General features: G+C 45.0%; 1 protein-coding gene across 1 annotated transcript in view; it reads left to right on the forward strand.

The window, feature by feature from the left end:
- The window catches only part of LOC147668873 (cytochrome P450 2C11-like), a 197,986-nt gene that overhangs the window by 38,689 nt on the left and 138,308 nt on the right, over nt 1–20,989 (forward strand). Inside the window, exon 3 of the mRNA XM_086948381.1 lies at nt 3,861–4,021. Within this exon, the coding sequence (XP_086804507.1) occupies nt 3,861–4,021 (161 nt within the window). The remainder of the gene's footprint in view (nt 1–3,860; nt 4,022–20,989) is intronic.

The following is a 20,989-nucleotide window of genomic DNA, read 5'->3' on the forward strand; positions in this document are numbered from 1 at the left end:
CTCCATAAAAAAAAAGCAAGCAAGAGACATCAATATGCGAAGCATTCTCCTGCTATGTGGCTAGCATCTGAAGCCCCTCCCTGCTCAGATCCCACAGGTTCCTTCACTCTTGGTCCATGTATGTAACCCCTAATCCATGTGTAATTCTTTACATGATGAATCCAGCTGGCAACCCCTGTTTTCCTACATGCACCACCTTTTTCATAATCTTCTTCTGTTTGCCTTCCTTCCCTCACCACCACAAAATTGGTATAGTGCTGTATGGGGTAATGCTGTGCTGCTTTGCAGTTATATTTTTGTGTTAAATATCCCACTTCTACACACGTAAATATTCTATTGCACCTCAGGTACCTACTCCCGGGCTGAAAAGCGCATGCATTTCCCAGATATTTCCCCTTGGCCAGGCAATGTTAAAATGGGGCCCATTCTTGCTCCCGTAGTGCTCCTGGTGTCCTAAAGTAGGCCAGCCTATAGTGTAATGTGCCCTGTCACCGCCTACAGGTGAGTCATTGCTCTCACATATTTTAGGGCCTGTTGTGAACATCTCGCAATAAGTCTGTAAGGGCAAGGGTACACACTCAGGGCCGGACTGGGAACCAGAACCGGCCCTGGCAAAGTGCTTGGCCTGCCCCCCTCCCCCCCTCCGGGAGAAGAGGGGAGGGGGGAGAGGTGCGACCGCGCACTGTCACAGGGCCGGTTTTCGGCCGTTTTTGTTACAGGGCCGTTTTTGCAGCATAACGGCCCTGTAACAAAAACGGCCCCAGGGGCCCAAAACCGGCCCCCAACCATGCGGCCCACCGGGGGATTGCCCGGTGCCCTCAACGGCCAGTCCGGGCCTGTACACACTTGGTTTCAATCAGTCGTCAATTATAGCTAATGATGTGCTACAAGTATATCATAAAATGTGGGTATCCATGCCATAATATGTCAAAGGTGTTCCCCATAGTTTAGGCAATGGCATTATGTGACAAGCGTCTCTTATATATCAGTCAAAACCATTGTTACTAAAGACAGTGGTCCCTAGAACAAGGAAAATTAGTTCTTGAATCAACATACGCTAAATAGTCAGTATGTTCTTTGTCCAGTCGGACAGAGTTTTATTTACACAGATATAAATAATAACGCAATTTAGGAGGAAATGTCAAGGGGGCACAACCTGTGTCCCAAACAAAACAGAGAATTAGGCAAGGACGAGCGAAGCGGTCTGTTTCCTAGTATTCAGTAGACAGACTTGATTCAAACAAAATGTCATTGTCAGATACATTCCAAATTTTTAGGAGACATATGGCACATGGGTGTCGACGTTTCGATGCCGAAACTTAAATACAAGGCATCATCTTCAGGACAGAAATATAAAACATGCCTGTCTTGAGTTCAAACAGTTGCCCAAGGGAGAAGGGTATGTCGGGTTCACGCAGGTAAGGTGAATGGGGCCGTCGCAAATGGCGAGGAAGTCGTCGGTCGGCGGGGTCTGGCGGGAATCACGATTCCCCCCAGACCCCGCCGACCTCCGACTTCCTCGAGCATTGACTCAAACTTGCCGAATATCGCCATGTGCACACACATGCCCTAAGGGCAACATGAAACTTTGAAAAATGCACAAAAGTGCATTTTTCAAAGTTTTTACAAATTACCATGAAGTTGAACTTCATGGTAATTTGCGCCCCCTATTAGCGAAATCGCAGATTTTTTGTACTTTAATGAATTGCATTTAAGAAATCTCAATTTGCGATTCTTTAAATGCTATCACAATTTAAGGAATCGCAATTTAGAGATTACTTAAATTGCGATTTTTGCATTTGGGATGATGCATCCCAAATGCAAAAATACAGGTCGTAAAGGGGCAGATTCTGAGAATCTGAACGTTTGAGACCGTTTTCTCATTTGATGCATGTGGCTGAAAATCTCCAATGTATGGTGTGCACTAACACCGCCTATTAGTGAGTCATTACTATGATCTGCACCACTTATTTCCCTAAAGATCAGTTAGTGCTAAAATTACATTGGCAGCCAATTCCATAATTCACCTCAGCCATCTCTTCAATCTCCAGACAGTGACATGTTAAAGCTGTGAAGTCTTTCTAAAGAGCAACCAATATTGCAATGCCCTCCAGCTAGTCTGCCATAGCGCAGTATTAGCCAAGATATACTCGAGGCATCTTCCCATATGTAAGTCAATACCATGAGGTGCCTCTAATATCAAACTATAGGACTGATATTGCCGTGATGCAACAGAGGCATCCCCAAACTGAAACAATTAATGCTAATATGCTCTCCAGGCATCCATGAAGGTCCATCTAAGTCATTGTGTGTCCATGCATCCTCAGCAAGACAGCTCATTGTGATGAAATAGTCCAGCCTTCCACCTCATAGGATAGTTAATATCATGATATACATCAGTGTTTCTTTACACCTGCAAAATGTCATGATATCAGGATTTCCTTGACAAGCAATCAACGCTATCATCTTCCTCAGGTGCCAGCTACACAGAAAAGAGATATCAATGATGTGCTCCTGGCATCCCTTATATGCCAGTCAGTTTCATTGAGTGCACCAGGCGCTATCACATATGCTGTCATTGCTATTATGTGCCTTGGGCATCTTGCATCAGTCAAAGAATGCCTTGAAATACCCCTGATGACCGTCAAATGTCAGACTATGTCATGAGGAACCATAACAACCATTAATGTCTGTGTGGTGCTACTAGGTGGGTCAAAGCCCTATTTTGCCCCTGGCATCCCTAAATCGTGTCTCGTGGTACACATTTAGGAAAATAACATTTTCACAAGGAACCCCTTTTCCGATTCCATCAGGCTGCACAGCCACATTTATGAGTTTGAATCAAATGAATCAATATATTGTTTTTGCTTTTCTCTTGCTTTTGCTACTCCTACCAAAAGATTGAGTAAAAGGAATTGACTATAAAACAAGAGTGAAGGATTAAAACGGGTTAAATAATGAAGAAAAGCAAGAGAAAAGCAAAAACAATATATTGATTCAAACTCATAAAAGTGGCTGTGCAGCCTGATGGAATCGGAAAAGGGGTTCCTTGTGAAAATGTTATTTTGACACAGCGCACCGAGACGAAGCGCGAAGCAGGTCATTGCACGCTGTCGCTGTTGAAACCAAAACGGTTAAGAAAGGATTAAACAAGGATGACTAGGTGTGCATCTCTTTTCTTGAATTCATTAACACATTTAGGAAAGTCATTGCCACCGTGAGCCACAGATCATCAGTCCTCCACAAAAAACAACTATCCACTGACGTACACGTTTGCAAACACAAACATGATTTTAAAGTGATGAACAAGCTCAGGCGTATTTCAATACATGCACCCAACATTCCCTTCCCCTACTTTCAAATGACTTGCTAAATGCACACACACATGCACATGAACAGACACACATATACACGAAATACACACACACAAACACACACAAAACAGATATATGTGGTTACACAGCTTCTTCATACTTGCAATTTCATGGCTCATTGGGTTCCTCAATTTTAGGAAAGTGCCTATAGGAATTGAATGTGCTACTGTGCTACTAGGCTGTGTATCGTTGCATGCAGTGATATCTTCAATGGGATATCTTCAGTGCAAATAATAGACTCTTCTAATGTTTGAATCAATCTATGCTTATTGTATTTGTCTCTTGATTCAGCTGCTCAGAAGCTGGACCTTTATTCGTATGTTTTGAAGCTTGTCTTTCAGCATATTGTCCACTATGTTTTACACTTAATAGCCAATACACCTTCGCTGCGAATTTAAACATTCACTATTGTGTTCAAATAATTTACCAAATGATTTTTCAAAATGCAGGTGTATTCCAAATAACTTAAATCTGTATCTGTCACAGGCTTGCCTTTTGATCCCACCTTTTTCCTGAGCCGTGCTGTCTCCAACGTCATCTGTTCCGTTGTCTTTGGAAGCCGCTTTGACTATGAAGACAAGAAGTTCCAATATTTACTGAACCTGTTGCATGATACATTTCGACTCTTCAGCTCTGTCTGGGGGCAAGTAAGTGGAGTTAGGCTGCTTTCATCATGGCAGGAGCTTCGCTTTATACAATATATATACATTTACACCATATACATATATGTTGTAATATCAGGGTAAAATAGGTTGAGGTGCAAAATAGACATGTATGCATTATACGTTATTATTACATACCTACCTATTCCTATTGCATATCAACAATATGGGTATAATCTCAGGACTAAGACATCAATTTATCCAGCAAATTATGCATCCGTTTATTTAGTAGTTTTGTCTTCCGTGAATAGGACCCACCACGTGTCAGAGGGCGTTACATAGGAACAATGTCATACAGTATATAATTTATATAAGAACAGTTTCAAAAAGGTTTCAGAACACATTCTTACTGCACAACAGTCGTTTACTCTATAATAGTTTCAGCAAAATCTTGATAAAAAAAATGACACCATCAGAGTAGGTATTGTAATATGGGTCCAAGGCTTACGTATTATGTGAGAGCATCATTCCTTGCAAAAGATGGCTGCCAAAAGCTCTTGTGATCATTTGAGAGAGGAGTAGGTGATGTGGCATTTGGCAGATCTCTGTGCATTCTAGTTTTTACAATTAGGGTGAGAGACAATGTGGCCATCGCATAGTAGAATGGTTTATGATACTCAATAACAGCATGGATGCTGCTGGCTTCAACAGAAATTAAATGAAATGAAAAGGCGAATTGTAGAGCGCAAAACATTCCCCCAGAGGTGGTAGTTAGGGGGAGCAAGGGAGCTCCTCTCTCATTGAATGTTTGAGTGCTCAATCTTCCATACCGAAGGGTTGGTTGGCACTGGGATCCATCAGTTGAAATTCCTCATAGGATCCACTGTGAAGCGCCAAAGCTGCACAAGGCGCACCCTGCTTCTAGGAGATTACACAAGGCTGGCAGAAGACCACATGAGAGTCATGTCCCCTAGCCTGATCAGGTGTTGTTATTGATACGAATGCTCAAGCAGGGCTGGGCCAAGGAGGGCATGTAAGTGGCAACTGCGGAGCCACAGAGCTCTCAGCCTTGTAAACCAGTCAGTTAGGGGCCAATCACGGTCATGGTTGCAGGTGTAGCACCCAGGAGGTTATCCTTGGAATCTGGGAAATATTGTGTTGTGATGAAGCCAGTAGTAGGGCGTGGCAAGCCTGTCATGTCTTTTTATGGCCATAGCAATGAGCTCCATCTGACCATCTGAGAGCTTAGAGACGTGCATCGTCTTAGTTTGACAAATCTACAATCAGGGACCGTTACATTGACATTAGAGCCGCATTCTTCAACCATCTGTTACATACATTGATAGTGATGTCAGAAAATGAAATAAAACCAAATAATAGAAACTTTTCTCTATGAAAAGTGAAATAACTAACACTATACAAAATTACCTTTTAAAAACACAAAAACATGCTATAGCTTCACAGTATCAGTATGAGTTGTCACTTAAACATGTGTATGAACTCCTTTGTGAATTTATTCATTTTGTCTAAAAATATCGAATTATCACTTTCAGTTAGAAATACATTTTTCCCCACAGCTTCTTTGAATATTCTCACCTATTCTGTCTAGGCATAGCACGTTTTCCTATAGAGGTATTATGTGAAACTCAGCTATTGCAACCATGTTCCTACTAGTCTCTATCATATGCAAATTATTGCCATCAAGCAATTAGGCGTCCTATACTATGGCGGCTATTGTAATCATTGCTGTTACCTTCCATCATATTTTAATGAATAATAGTGTATGGTGTAAGTGCCTGTATATGTCAAGTAACGCTACGACTTGATTCAAACACACCTTGTATGCTCTTCAATGTCACAGGTGCCACACACATCAACTAATGACTCAATTGGCACCCATATGATAAGTCAATACCAGTATGTCCCAAAGGTGGTTATCCATAAACAAATTCATGAAGTGGTATGCTGGGTACCTCTTTTATGGGACAGTCAGTATCATAAGCTTAACTCAGACAACATTCTGGGCTCCACTTCTCTGCCTGGGATGACTCCTGGTGGCCCGCTGCGCTGGGAATTCCCCACACCCACAGTCAATGCGCAAAAACTTCAGTCTGGACTCCTCGCTCTCAAATGAACCATCAAATCAACGCTGTTTTGTCCAGCTTCCACACGCTCTGCCTGCTTCATCAGATCTTCAATTGGATACCCACTGAGTCCAGGAAAAGGAAAACTGTCACCCATCAGCAGTCGACTTGACTACGGCAACGCACTCTACACCAGCACCCCCCAGAAACACCTACAGAAACAGCAGAACATTCAAAACGCCTCTGCCAGACTCATCCTGAGCATCCCATGCCGCAGCCACTTCACCGGCTACCTGAGAGACCTTCACTCGCTACCTATCAACAAAAAAATTACCTTCAAGCTCCTCACGCACAACTGCAAAGCCCTCCACAATGATGGACCTGCATACCTCAACCATTGCCTTTCCTTCTACACTCCCACTAGACATCTCCGCTCCCTGTCCAACTGGCCCTGGCCACAATCCCACAGATCAGCAAGACCACTGTTGGAGGAAGATCCTTCTCCTGCCACACAGTGAAGACCTGGAAATCCTTGTCTCTGCATCTCTGGCAATCACCATTGCTTTCGCAATTCAGCAAGGACTTCAAGACCTGACACTTCGACTGAACTTCAGAACCTACCCCCCCCCCCAGCTCCTTGAGACCCTCACGGGTGAGTAGTCATGCTCTATAAGAACCCTGATTGATTGATTGATTGAGTGATTGATTGATTGATTGATTGATTGAAGAAGGTTCCCCCATAGGTCTTTTAGTGCTATGATGTGGATATGGGATCTTACAAGCATCAATTAATGGCATGATTTAAGCTTGACATCTAGGCACACCTTAGTGTTTTGATATGGTCAAATTGCTCATCTGGATACGAATCACTGTAATGGTGTGCTTCATGCCTGTATGTAACCTAATACCATGATGCTCCCAGGAAATTTTGCTTTGGCAATTTAATGCTATGATGTTCCCTAGACATATCACCAATGGGTCAGTCACATGTCATGTGCCCCCCATCGGCCAGCCTCCAGCCTCTTATATGAACCAGATAATGTCACAATGTGGCCCATGCATCACAAATGGCCAGTCTATGTCGTGATTTGCATAAGTCTCCCATTTAATGGTCTGTCAATGGCGTTATGTGCAAGAGGTTCCCCTCATAATCCAATGCATGCTTTGATGAACTACAGACAAGCCATTGCCATCATACACAAAGCAAGCTCCCTGTAAGGAAATTAATCCCATAACTTATTCAAAGATGGCACCGAAAAAATAAAATCAGTGCCTCATTTATCTGTCTTTTTCTTTTATGCCTTTTTCTACTGTCATTCACAAAAAACTCCAGGGCCCAGACATGCTAAGGTCCAGCGCAAGCACAATGTGACACAAAATGGTGCAAAGTAGTGCACTTAAAATGTATTTTTCTCTTGGAGCAAAAATAACCGCGGATGATTTGCATTAAGGGGGCATTCTCTTGGGCATATCAACCAGCCGCGGTGCATCCATTGGGGCGTAGGGTCGTAGCCCCACTAAGCCTAGACGCACCTCTGTGACAAGAGAGCAGAGCACCATACACACTTTCAATAGAAATAATAAAGCACAGCGCTTCAATCCCGGTTACGGGACACACCCGATGGAATAAGGAGTGCACAGGGTGTGGGCCTGGCAGGCTGGTCTGCTGCAGCTTGAGTGACAGTCTGCAGCAGGCCAGTAGCAGTACTGTCAGTGTCTGCGCAAAGTGAGCATGAGGAATTTTGGGCTGTAACTAGCCCGAGCATGCTCGTTAGCATGAAGTTCCCCTTAGAGACGCTCAGACGGACCGAAGGGGCCGGGGGGTGCTGCTTTAGCGGGGCCCCGTGGTTTGAAAGGCGCCAGGGCGAGCAGTCAGTGTGCCCCCCTAGCCAATCCTGGCGCTGCATGCAGCGCCAGGATTGGCTGGTCCACCGCGCCGAAGGACAGGCAATCCATCATTGGATGCCGCGTGTGGGTGGTGGCACACTGGCTCAGGGTCAGCACTGCATATCAATCATGGCCAATCACTGTAACTTCAGCATGTGGAGCCATGCAGTGATTGGCCATTCGGGACGCGCGCGCCGTGACGTTGTACCTGCTTCTTAGTTGTTGCTGTACTTAACTTTCTAGTGTAGGGGGCGGGGGCTCTCGTTCTTGAGTCGTTGCCACTTGCGTACAGGCAGCAGCAGAGGTCCGTCCGACACTTCACTTGAGAGAACTATTGAAGAATCAATCGATCAATCGAATAGTAGGTGCGTGCAGGTCGCTTGGGCTTGGGGGCAGGCATATGAGTGACATGATGAAGGCGGACAGCAGAGTCCGAGTGAAGGGGGGAGGCCGCGGAGGCCGGGGCCCTAAGGTGAGCTACGATAGATAATCTGGTCTGGATCGAATGTAATAAAGTGCAAAAACCACTGAAGTGGAAGAATCAATTAATGTTCTTTCCATTTTGCGGAAGCTGCATTGAAGTTACCATTGTGCTTCACAGTGTTATAAGGCTGAAGATAGAATTAATTGGTATCATTATGCAATGCTGTCCTCTGTTTGGGACATGTTTGGGACCATTTTATGTAATCAGCGTCCTCCCTCACGAGCCAGCCTTGAAGCTGGGAAGTTAAATGGGTTTAAATGCCCTTGGAACATGTATATGTTGCTTGTGAGGTGTTATGCCACTGATGGTTTTTTTTTTAAAGAAAAAAATACTTACAAATGTCTTCCACACATCCACAATACTGCCCAGTCTAGTCTCTCAATTCGAACATTCCGGATATTTATCAGGGCTGAGACTAAAATACAATATACAGTATTTTGACACAGCATTGCTTCCACGGCGTTTGCGTGTCAACGAGGTTCAAAGAAAACACGCAGCTTCTTGCGCTGTGATTAGAGCTTAAGAAGAGTCCCTGTAGCTGTGTCAAGGAGGGCTACTGTGGCCACTTGCGTAAGCACGTTCCGGAAGGGATGCGCGAGAGAGATCTGCGCACACCCACAACGGGCTCCAGCAGCTGTTAAAATTCAAATTAATAAGGACGTAATGAACTTTATGTGATATTATGCTATGAACACTTGTATCACTCAGTGTACTAAGGACAACAGCATACCGTTTTTCTTAAAACCCTCAGATCGTAAATGGATAATGCTGCTGTTGATTGTTACAGGGATCTTGTGTAGAATTTGATGCCTCTGCGTAGGCCTGGAAACTGAATACAACACCATAAGTTGGTTGAGGGTTCAACAGTCTTTTTAAAGCAAAGTCCATGGTTCCAACACAACCGCAGTATTACGATCAAGAGCTAATTGGCAAGACACAACCACAATACATAAAACAATTCCATCGCAAGGATCTGCCTTCCATACTGTAGTGTTGTAGTCTAGTTTATGCACGTTGCGTGAGCACGCAATGTGCGGCGGTGGCCATCTTAGAGATGCGCGCGCAGTAAGGAGTCATTGGCGCGAATGTCGCAGCGCGAGACGGACGGCTCGGCGCTCTCTGTATTTACTGGTTGTAATAAATACCATAAACTACAAGCCAGTGTCGAGTGGTCATTGGGGGCAACTAACGACTTTACAATGGCGACGAGCGCGGGATGGCAGTAAAGAAAAAAAGAACCCACCCCCCCCCCACAAGGAAAAGTACCTAGACAGCCAAGTTGGTCCAAGAGACGACCCACCGGCACCAGCAGAACCACTGGCACCAAGACACGAGACTGCACGCGGCAGTCAGGACACCAGAGAGTGCGGCAGAGCCCATACCCCCAAGAAGGTAGGCGACTCTAGCACTGGGGCAGAAGATAGGACTGAGAAGGGAGCAGACCGACCAGGACACCCCACCAAGCCGAACCACATAGAGCAGGAGCGCTGGCGACCCCCAGGCACAGCGAAGGGGCAGAACAGAGAACCCCTCAAGTACAGATAGACCAGCAAGAAGAGAACAGCGCACCAGGGAGCCCTAATAGCCGAGGTGAAGCCCCGACAAAAGAAAAGCGCGAAAGGATGAGCATAAAGACGGTGTCAGCGACGGCCCCCGTGCAGTTCCTACCTAAACCAGGGGAACCGCTCATGAAGTGGGAGGATTGGAGAGACTACATTGACAACTTTATTGAAGTGTTGGAGGACGAGGGTGAGGAAAAGTTCTCCAGCAAACGCAAGAGACGAATACTACTGCACAATCTAGGCCCGGAGGGGTTAAGGATTTTCAAGAACTTAGTACCAAAACCACGAGCAAGCACGGATGATGATGTATATGCTCACGCCATTGAGGAACTGAACGAACATCATAAGCCCACAGTTTGTGTGTCAATAGACAGGTACAATTTCCAGCAAAGGAAGCAACTTCCAGGAGAGACGGTAGAGGAATATGTCGCTGCATTGAGGAAGCTCGCGTCCACGTGTAAATACGATACGTTCCAAGACTGATTCATTAAGGACCAGATCGTTATGCACACAACGAGCACTGCAGTTCAAGACAAGCTATGGGCCAGCGGTGACACCACGCTACAGTAAGTGATGATAATAGTCAGAAGAGCAGAATTGGCACGGAGGTGCACAGAAGCGGCGAAAAGAGAAGCGATAGTGAGTCCGATGGTGAACAAGATTGATGATGAAGAGCACCACAAGGAAAACAGGGGCAAGGGATCCCCTTCGAAAGGACCCAATAGGTGGCAAGGGAACCCAGGACCACCGGGTAGACAGATGGGAAGCCACAAGAAATCGTGCTATAGATGTGGGAGTTGGGCGCATGAGGCCCACGACAGGAAGTGCCCAGCGATTCGCGCCAAGTGTATGTACTGTGGAATCATAGGGCACTATGAAAAGGTGTGCCGAAGGAAATCATCCAAAAGCATGGTCAAATTCATTGACCAGGGACAAGAGGACAGAGAGGAGGAAGACCATGAAGAGGAAGACACGGTACTCTGTATCTATGACCAAGTGTTGAGCATGGACAACAAAAGGTCGACCAAGCCAGTACTGGACATGACCATCGGTGGGCGTACCGATAAGTATGGTAGCGAATTCAGGGTCACCCTATACCATTGTACAGCGGGCAGTGTGGACCGACACTTTCAAGCCACACCTGGGACCCGAATTGGAGAAATTGGACATCAGGTCAGTCACGTACAATGGCTACCGTATACCCATGTTGGGGTTAAGACCACTAGAATTCGTATTCAGAGGACGCAGGGCCTACTGCAAGTTGTACATATCGGAGAAAGGCCGATCAGTGTTGGGATGGCTGGACCAAGGTGACCTGGGCATCAAACTTGATCCGGGGGGCAAGGAGCAGATCTTGCTCACCGAACTGGAGACAGGGCCAGACCTGGAGAAGTGGAAGGCAGCATTTCCCAAAGTCTTTGGAGGCACGGTGGGCAAGCTAGAAAAGTTTGTGCACAAGATTATCCTCAAAGCAGGTGCCACGCCGGTGGCCCACAAGGTGAGGAACGTACCACTGGCGGTGCGAGAGGCGGTGCAAGTGGAGCTACAGGAACTAGAAAAGAAAGGGATAATCGAGCCGATCACATGTGCCGAATGGCTGGCGCCATTGGTGGTGGTCATGAAACCCAGTGGAAAGTCTGGCTCTGCGTAGACCTGCGCGAGCTAAATAAAAACATTGTGGTGGAGAAGTTTCCCTTGCCAAGAATCAAGGAAATGCTAGCCATGACGAGGGGCATCAAATGGTACTCAACCATTGACTTGACATCTGCTTACCATCAAATTGCTTTACATCCAGAGAGCAGAAGATTAACATCATTTATAACCCCATTCGGGTGCGACCAGTTCCGCCGCATGCCGTTTGGGCTAGCCTCAGCGGCAGCGGTGTTTCGGAAACTTATGCACCAGTTGTTTAAGAATATGGATGGCATCCAATACTTCCAGGATGATATTCTGGTGATGGGGAGAGACAAATTGGACCATGATGCCAAACTCACGAAAGTTCTGAAAACGTTGGAGAACAAGGGTTTAACGGCCGAATGGGAGAAATGGCGATTGGGCATGAAATCTGTGACATACTTGGGACATGAGATCGGTGTGCAAGGCATCACACCCAAAACCGAGAACGTCAAAGCGATCTGTAATGCACCCCCGCCGGCCAACAAAGAAGACGTCAGATCCTTTCTAGGTATGGCGGAATACTACAGTAAATTTGTGCAGCACTTCGCAACTAAGACACATCACATGAGGAAACTCACCAGAGACAGCTCAGTGTTCCACTGGACGGAGGAGGCACAAGAGGAGTTTGAGACTATCAAAAAGGAAGTAGTGGGAGCCATTCCCCTGCAAGGATATGACCCACAGGGGAAGACGGTGCTAATTACGGACGCCAGTGATAAAGGTTTGGGCGCTGTGTTGATGCAGGATCGAGGTCAAGGGCTAATGGAAACGTTGAGCTTTTCCTCGCGCACATTGAGTGACACGGAGAAGAAATACAGCGTCATAGAGAAAGAGATGCTGGCCGTGGTGTGGGCCATGACGAGATTCAGACAATTCCTGTGGGGCACCCATTTCAAACTGAAGAAAGACCACAAAGCCCTAGTGAAAGTGCTAACGTCCAGCGGCCATGCAGGTGCCACCCCTAGGATCTCAAAGATGACACTGAAATTACTAGAGTTCAGACACGACGTGGAGTACATCCCCGGAAGTCGTAACAGGGTGGCGGACTACTTGAGTAGAGCGGCAGCCATGGAGCCAGGGAAGGAAGACCAGGCAGGCGGGGAAGAGATGGTAGCATTGGCTGAAGATCAAGAGAAGGCCATCAGCAACCAAGAGTGGAGCGAAGCATATGACAAAGACCCCATTATGCAGGAGATGAAGAGGTACATAATGCAGGGCTGGCCTGAGAAGAAACACACCAGCGAAGCTCTCAGACCGTTCTATGAAATAAGAGAAGAATTGTCGGTGGATGATCATGGAGTGTTCGTATATCGGGGAGACAAGGTGGTCCCTCCCGAAAGCATAGTGGGGAACCTATTGGCGCTACTCCACGAAGGACATATGGGAATAGTCAAAATGAAATTAAGAACCAAGCAAGGGTATTGGTGGCCGGGCATGGATCTAAAAACAGAAAGATATGTCAGAGAATGTCCGCAATGCCAGGGAGCAGACAAATCACTCAAGCCTCTGCGCCCGCATTAGGAAAATTTGATCCGCCACAAAACCCGTGGGAGGAGTTGTCCATTGATGTCTTGGGCCCCATATTGGATGGACTTGGCATACCAAAATATGTATGTGTCATCATCGACAGATATTCGAAGTGGCCTGAGATGAAGGTGGATGAAGTCATGGACACGGATACGATCTTAAACTTCCTGGACGACACGTTCCTGAGGGAGGGCATTCCCAAATCGATCCTGAGCGACAACGGCCCACAATTTACCTCGGAGAAGTGGAACAATTTCATGGGAAGAGATGGCATCATCTCTAAGCACACATCAATCTACCACCCAGCAGGTAATGGCCTGGTGGAACGATTTAATCGGGTGGTGATGGGCTCGGTGCAAGCTGCGATAGCAAGCAACAAGGACTGGGAAAAGGAAATATGGAGAATGTTGTGGGCCTACAGGATCACCCCCACAGGCACAGGATACAGCCCATTCCAAATCCTAAGAGGCTGTGACCCTTTCACGAAGGACAATAGAGTGTGGAAGGAGAAAACCATAGTGAGCCAATGGTCGCCGGCAGTGGTCCAGGCAAATCTGGAGAAGGCTCAGGCCATATATGCTAGGCATTACGATCAGCGGCGGAACGTAAGGGACACAGGACTGGAAGAAGGTGAATGGGTACGTGTGAAGTGGGCAATGATGCAAAGAAAAGGGGACAGCAAGTACAGTAAACCGCTGCAAGTGAAGGAAGTGTACGATAGGGCTGCCCTGTTGAGCGATGGAAATGTGTGGTCGCAGGACCGCATGGCGAGATGCAACAAAGTGTTACAATGGGAGCAAACAGGAAGAAGAATGGAAGTAACAGAGGATCCGAGAGCTGAGGAAAGCTGGGTTGATGGAGAAGTAGATCTGCAAGGAGAAGAACCTGGTGAGGAGCGGAGCAAAGGAGGAAGTCCCAGAGCGGAAAAGGAGATCTGCTCAAAGGGGCCAAGAGAAAGCCTGGCTGGGCGGAGCGGCCGGGGAACCAGTGCAGAGACTCCCGTGAGAGAGACCATGGCCACCCCGGCAAGACTTACCCGCAGGGGCAGAGCAGTGGTCAAGCCAGCCAAGTTTCGGGACTATGACATGAGCGACGGACTGTGAGTTATATTGTTCCAATGTTTGGAAAAAGGGGAGATATGTAGTGTTGTAGTCTAGTTTATACACGTTGCGTGAGCACGCAACGTGCGGCGGCGGCCATCTTAGAGATGCGCGTGCAGCAAGGAGTCATTGGCGCGAACGTCGCAGCGCGAGACGGACGGCTCGGCGCTCTCTGTGTGTATACTGGTTGTAATATATACCATAAACTACAAGCCAGTGTCGAGTGGTCATTGGGGGCAACTAACGACTTTACACATACTCACACACACTTGGGCAGAACAATGTCTTCCTACCCATCAACATACCCTCACAATGGGGCAATGAGCAGTGTCTTAGCTAGGGTGCCACAGGCCAGAGTGCAAGCAACGAAATGCTCTCACTCAGTGATGGTTGAGCAGTAAAATGCTGTAATATTCACAAGCAGGGGGCGCCTTAGACCTCTGGGACCATGGTGCCAATGCACCTAAGCCCTCTGGAAATGGCAGTCAGTCCTAGAATTTAATTGATGCCTCTAATCTCGTGAAAAAAATGTGACATTAGGTGTTAAATACTTTGGCAACCGTTTTTAGGCATGTGTTAAACATTTGATTATAGCAAACACAAAGAGATGATGGACGTAGCGTTGAAAGTTTTCAAACACTCACACCCAGTCACAGATCTGCGTTGAATCCATCATCATTCTTTAGCTTACTTCGCCCCCGCAGTTCAGACCCAGCCATATGCAAATCAGTCTTGACCCTGTTCCTCGTGGGAACAGTCCAGCCCGAATTGCCAAGCCAGGTCTTCCCTGGACCGGAAACAAGCATCCTGTGACCGGTTTGGGGAAACATTTAATTATACCCTATTAATGGGGTTGTTCGGCTCCTAGTTTTGAGATTCTATGAAGCCCTGTTTGATAGGGTCGATAATGCCCGATAATACGGATGGCCAAAGTACTCTGCTGGTGTTGTCTGCACTTATTAAAAACAACCCCATTGCAGAAGCGTTTGTAGTGGTAGAACTATGAAGGTACTATCCTCTCTTACTAAACTTGGCATGAGGTAGCAGTATAGTACAAGAGCCAAATGTCATATCACATTTTGTGTCCTGGGAGTTTGTCCGAAGGAAGTTTCACTGTTGATGCTTACACACCATTGTTTTATTATCCAGCATGGGTTTGTCGCAAGATTTTTAACTGTGCACCCACTCAATTCAAAGTAGTATTTTTGCAACTTCTTTAAAACTATGAATAAAGCGGGTTTATTATGTCATCGGTGTATGTTGTATAACATATTGTGAAATACCCATAATTAAAGAATTTTATATTAAAGCACAATAATAGGAGACATTTTTATTATTTCTGTATTTTTACACCACAATTGGAATTGTATGTGTGGCTCTCCAGCGTATATACCAAATTTGCAAGTTATTTACTGCAATGACAATGAATCATTGGGAAACAAAACTTTCCCACAGTTGCCACCTCATAAAAACATCCAGGCTGCTCTGACATGGTTCCCTGAGAGCCCGACACAGCAGCACTGGCTCTCTCCTCTGATGGAGATGATGGAGAGCAGAAAGAACAACTTTGGAAGAGGTGGGGAGCAAATGCAAAAAGGGTGATGTGTGCCAGAGCTTTGTTCTTGTTGTCTATTTGATGTCACTGGGAACCTCTCAGTTAAGAACGCCCATATTATTCACTGTTACCCATCTATGATTCAATATATTTGTCATGAAATGTGACTTATTAATATTTTAAATAAAATAACAATTCACCAGTGTTGTGACGTCATCATGGCACCAAATGTAGGGCTTTGTACATGGCCGAATAAGTACTTCGGGAACCCCAAAGTTAATCACTATAACCATCGTGTTATGAACGTGCATTTCTGATGCATTGCCAGTTCTGGCTTCAGTCACTTTATGCCTTTAATGCAATGTTCCTAATGAGGACGTTTCAATCAGCTTACGGCTGTTGACCATTTAAAGATGTTCATGATGCACCATACCAATATTTGGTAAGGCCAGCCATAAATGATGACCGATTCCTTTTTGTGTTCACTCACAAACTTTCTGCCCGAAAGAGTGCTTGGGGGCTGCCGAAGTATCAACTTAGACATTCTGTATTGGAAAAGGAGAAATCAACCTGTGCTTGTCTCTTGGGCTTCCATAGCCAGCGCTAATTCAAGCAGTGTGCAAATAATTGCCTGCAGAAAGTCTCTACAGCCCCAGCCTCTCCCTCCCTGAGACTTACAGTCTTACAGTTCTGTTTTTTTCTAATAATGGGTTGAACTTAGTTAATTGGTATTAATTGGTAGCAGCTTCCACGAACAGGCGCAGCATTTTAATTCTGTCTTATATCAGCATGCAGGCGTTTAAGATTAACACATCCAAGCAAGAGTGCAATCTCTAACACCACAGAGGCTTCTTAGTATAATGCTTCATGATTATACATGTAAAAATATGTATATGCATTCATAATTATGATTTTATATAGTGCCTGATGCCATTCTATCTGTTAAGCACTGTTTTGAATAAGATATTTTTCCTAGGGCTCTACATTAGTTGGGGGTGTTTTTATTCAAGGATAAAAAGCCTAGTTGGTTTTGCTGATCTGTGCCAGGAACAGTAACCCACTGAGATATGTTATGCCAATGTAAGGGAATTGCAAGCACAGCTGTAGGAATTGTATAAATGCCCCATACTATGCTCAATAATCACAGCCGCATGACCAGGGCCATGTAAAGCCAGTGAGGAGGAGAAGAGGGTAAGTTGGGACAGGCAGGGCCAGTAGCAGCAGGATTCACTTCTACAGAAGAAAGGCAGCAGGCTCAGGGTTCGATTGGGATAAAAAATCGTCCCAGGCACGTAAAAAAAGTAGCCCACATTTGTGAATTGTGCCTTTCTGCTAAATACTACTTCAGTGAATTCAGCAGCGTAATAGGACGAAATGTATGAAGCTCTGTGGTTAAACTGAATAAGCAGCTACCTATGTTATGACATCTATTAATGTAATAACTGCATTTTCACAATTGCTTTATTAACCTTCCTGCTTTCTCAAATTTGCTTGAAAATGCACCATTTATCCACGCTTTTTTCAAAATTTTCTTGGGGGAAATCCCCCCGAACCCTCCTTAGGGGGTTCGGGATCGCTCGCTGCGCCCGCTCGCTACAGTGCAGTATGATTATCATTTTACGCCTCACCACTTTCACATGTCACCAGCCGCCCCTGATATTAACACAAACAGCCATAGATTGTTACGCAAATCCCTACCTGCTAAGATAGCCAGCCTTCACATCTAAAACTCTCCTTGAAGCAAGCGCTTAAAGGAGAAATGTTTTCATTTCTATAATTAAAATGCATTGCATGTGTGCGGAAGTGCACAACACACATCTAGAGTGAGGGATTTTTTTGTTTATCTATCTAGACCTAGCAATTTTAATTGCAAGTGTATGCTTTTGATACAAGTGTTATCTTAGACAGCCCTCACTGACCGATGTAAGGTTGTGCATCCTGCAAGGCAGCATTTCAGAGCACCAGTACAGGGGATGACAGTAGAACAGGCCAATCTCAATAGATATGGCTCTGTGCTACATATCTCTCTTGCGCAACACAGCTAATTTGGCTTCTGTTCTGTGCAGTGGTGTGTGAAACATGTGTAAATCTGCCCCAATATATTTGACATATTAAGAGAAAACTGTGACCATTTCTGCACCAATGAAAAGCCAACAAACTCTCATAAACCGGACTTCAATGCCATCATTAAGGATACAAATAGTGTTTTTAAAGGTAATTAAAAGACAGTGGCTTTAAGATCATATTTAGAAAAACCTGTTCCGACTATATTAAAGTAATCTGGATTGTGCCTTTGTCTAATCATATTATATCTTGCAGCACCAGCCTGGAGTAAATCATGGCCCTTTAAAGTAATTTGGACCGGCAAGATTATTTTATTATTAAATATGGCACTCAAGGATGCAGTGTACATAAACCCATCAAAGAGGAAGATTCATGTCGTTTTTTTTTAGGATCTATGAACAAAACGTTTAACTCTAATAGAAAACATTTCTATTGAGGTTGCTGCACTGTGCCATGTGAAAGGGAGAGAGCAGAACTGTGTCATATTTACAAAGATATGTCATAGCTCTGCTCTCTTGTAGCACTGGCGCACTTGAGGCTGCACTTGAGGCTGTCTAGCGCCAACATAGGTACCCTTGTGTCATGTTGCCAGGTTGCCTGCTTTGTGGTCAGGATAGTTTTTGGGAAAGAATCGGTACCTTCCTGCACAAGAACTATCCTTAGAGGCGTTTTCCTCTTTGTACGTGTACAGCAGAATGCAGCAGAAATGGAAAAAGGAAAAAAATAGGAGAAATAAGATATTTCACCTTCTCACCAGCCTCAATTAGGTGCACCACTTTAGCGCAAACCCTTGATTACCAGACTTTGTAAATATGGGTTTGCTCAAAACACATGGGCGGATGCATATGAATGCCCAAGCACCACCCACATAACGCTCATCTGACATAAGGGAACGCAAGGCAGTGCAATGCAGTGCAATGCACTGACTTGCATTCCTTCTGTGATTTTTTGCAAAGCCACACAAATTGGGATTTGCATGGCTTGGTAAATCATCAAATAGATTTTGCTTCAGGCCTGCGCCTAAAAAATTATTAAACTCTGGCACAAAATATTAGTAAATTTGGGCCACAGACCTTTGTGAGCCCTTTTGTAATAGATATCATAAAGAAATTGGTCAATAGCAAGGGGACATTTGATTGAAAAACCTGAAAAGAGAATGTGCACACAAAACAGAGCATCTTCGTGCTACACAACTCGCTCATTCAAGAAATTCCCAAGAGTAACCCCCAATTTTTTTTTTAAGAGTAATAATCATTCTTTGTTGAACCGGAAGAGTGTTCCACGATTTAGGAACAAGAAACACAAAGAGCGAGTGCCCACATGAGAGAATTTGACAGAAGGGAATGAAAGAAAATAATGAAATCTGGAACACAGTTCCCTGACCAGAGAACATAACAGGTGAAAACTAGGGGAATAGAAAATGTCAAGGCTAAATAGAACATTTTGTGCATAGTCCAAAGAGTATTCAAAATTGCACACTATCTGTCCGGCAACCATTGGATCTTGATCCTTGAAGATCTAGAGGAAACACATTTGCCAAGGTTTTACAGATGGACAGACAAATTGTGTATTCTTCGAAATGTATCTACAGCCAAGTCCAGCAAACCTAGAGGCAGAATATTGCAGTGGTCCAGTCTTGAGAGAATGTATGCCACTGTTACTTAGGCATGGATTGAAAAGGAAAAAAATGCTAAAACCTATTTAACAAAGAAGCAGAAAAAAGAGACATCATTCATTTAAACTGAACTAGTACATTTCTGATTAGTATAAACTCCCACTGACTTAACTTTAGCTGCCCATAATGGAGGGCTACCCAAGGACTGAGGCCAGAAAAAAGAATGCCATTGAGCTAGAAGGTTATCATTGAAAAATATATCGGTTTTATTTGTGTAAGCCTTAGACAGTTGCAAAACATCCACCTCTAAACATTTTCAAGGCAACTATTTAAAAGACCAGCAGCAGAGGGGGCAGCAGAATTAAAGCAGATGTTGAGTTGTTGCTCATCTGCTTATGGAATTGCTGTGCATCCAAAAGATGTTATCAAAGAAATCAGAGGCATCATGTAATTGTTAAAAAGCATTGGTAAAACTGAGGAGCCCTGGAGGACTCCACATGAAATGGGGTAGGATGCAGAATGAAAAGAGGGTATGGCACCAGACTGAGAATAATTGGTCAGGATCACAGCCATTCAACCACTTGAGTTAATCCTTGTATGTAACCACAGAGCCATTAATGTGTTCATGCATCAAACCAACTTCCACTTTTGTCTGTCTGTGGCCTTGAGTGATTTGTTTGATAGCATATAGGCACTGGTGTTCCTGGATTGTGATAGTGTCTCCAACAACATGCGTCAGTTCAACAAATATAATAAATGCCTAAAACAAGCCAGACCTATTGGTTTGACCAATGTTTGATGTGGGAAACTGGGACCTTGATACAGCACTGCAGGAAAGTAGGATCTGCTTCTTATAGTTAACCCCACTTTTTGCTTGATGTTACACTGTTTTTGACTAGTCTGACTGGGCTTCTGCCAATCAGGACCCCAGTCTATCTGCTTTCTCCCTAAATTGGATGTGTTATGTACTTAGGTACAATCCAGATTTGATACTGGGGTACCCTTATAAGTCCGTAGTATATGGTACCCTTGTACCCAGGGCATAGGTACCCCAGAGGGCTCCCATGGGCTGAAGCATGTATTCTCCACTCATGAGAGGCCATGCAAAATGGAACTACAGACCTGCCATTGCAGCCTGTGTAAGATGGTGCATGCACCACTTATGTTAGATATAGGTTTACTATATCTGTAGGTCACTGCACTTAAAACCTATAGGTCACCCCTATAGCAGGCCTTGACAATCCTGAAGGCAGGGTGCTGTATTTTATGTGAGAGGGTGCCCTTGCATGAGCAGAGCATCCCTGCAGCCTTCGGAGACCATTCTCCCGGGCTGTCATTGACGCAGTACGACATATAGGTAGAGGTGCATCATATGCTTGTGTAAAATGCTATCTCGAAAACGGCTGCAACAAACCATGTCGTGTTTGGTATCAAACACCTTGGAATCATACCTCAACA

The sequence above is a fragment of the Lissotriton vulgaris genome, unplaced genomic scaffold (assembly GCF_964263255.1).
Source record: "Lissotriton vulgaris unplaced genomic scaffold, aLisVul1.2 SCAFFOLD_626, whole genome shotgun sequence".
NCBI lineage: Eukaryota > Metazoa > Chordata > Amphibia > Caudata > Salamandridae > Lissotriton > Lissotriton vulgaris.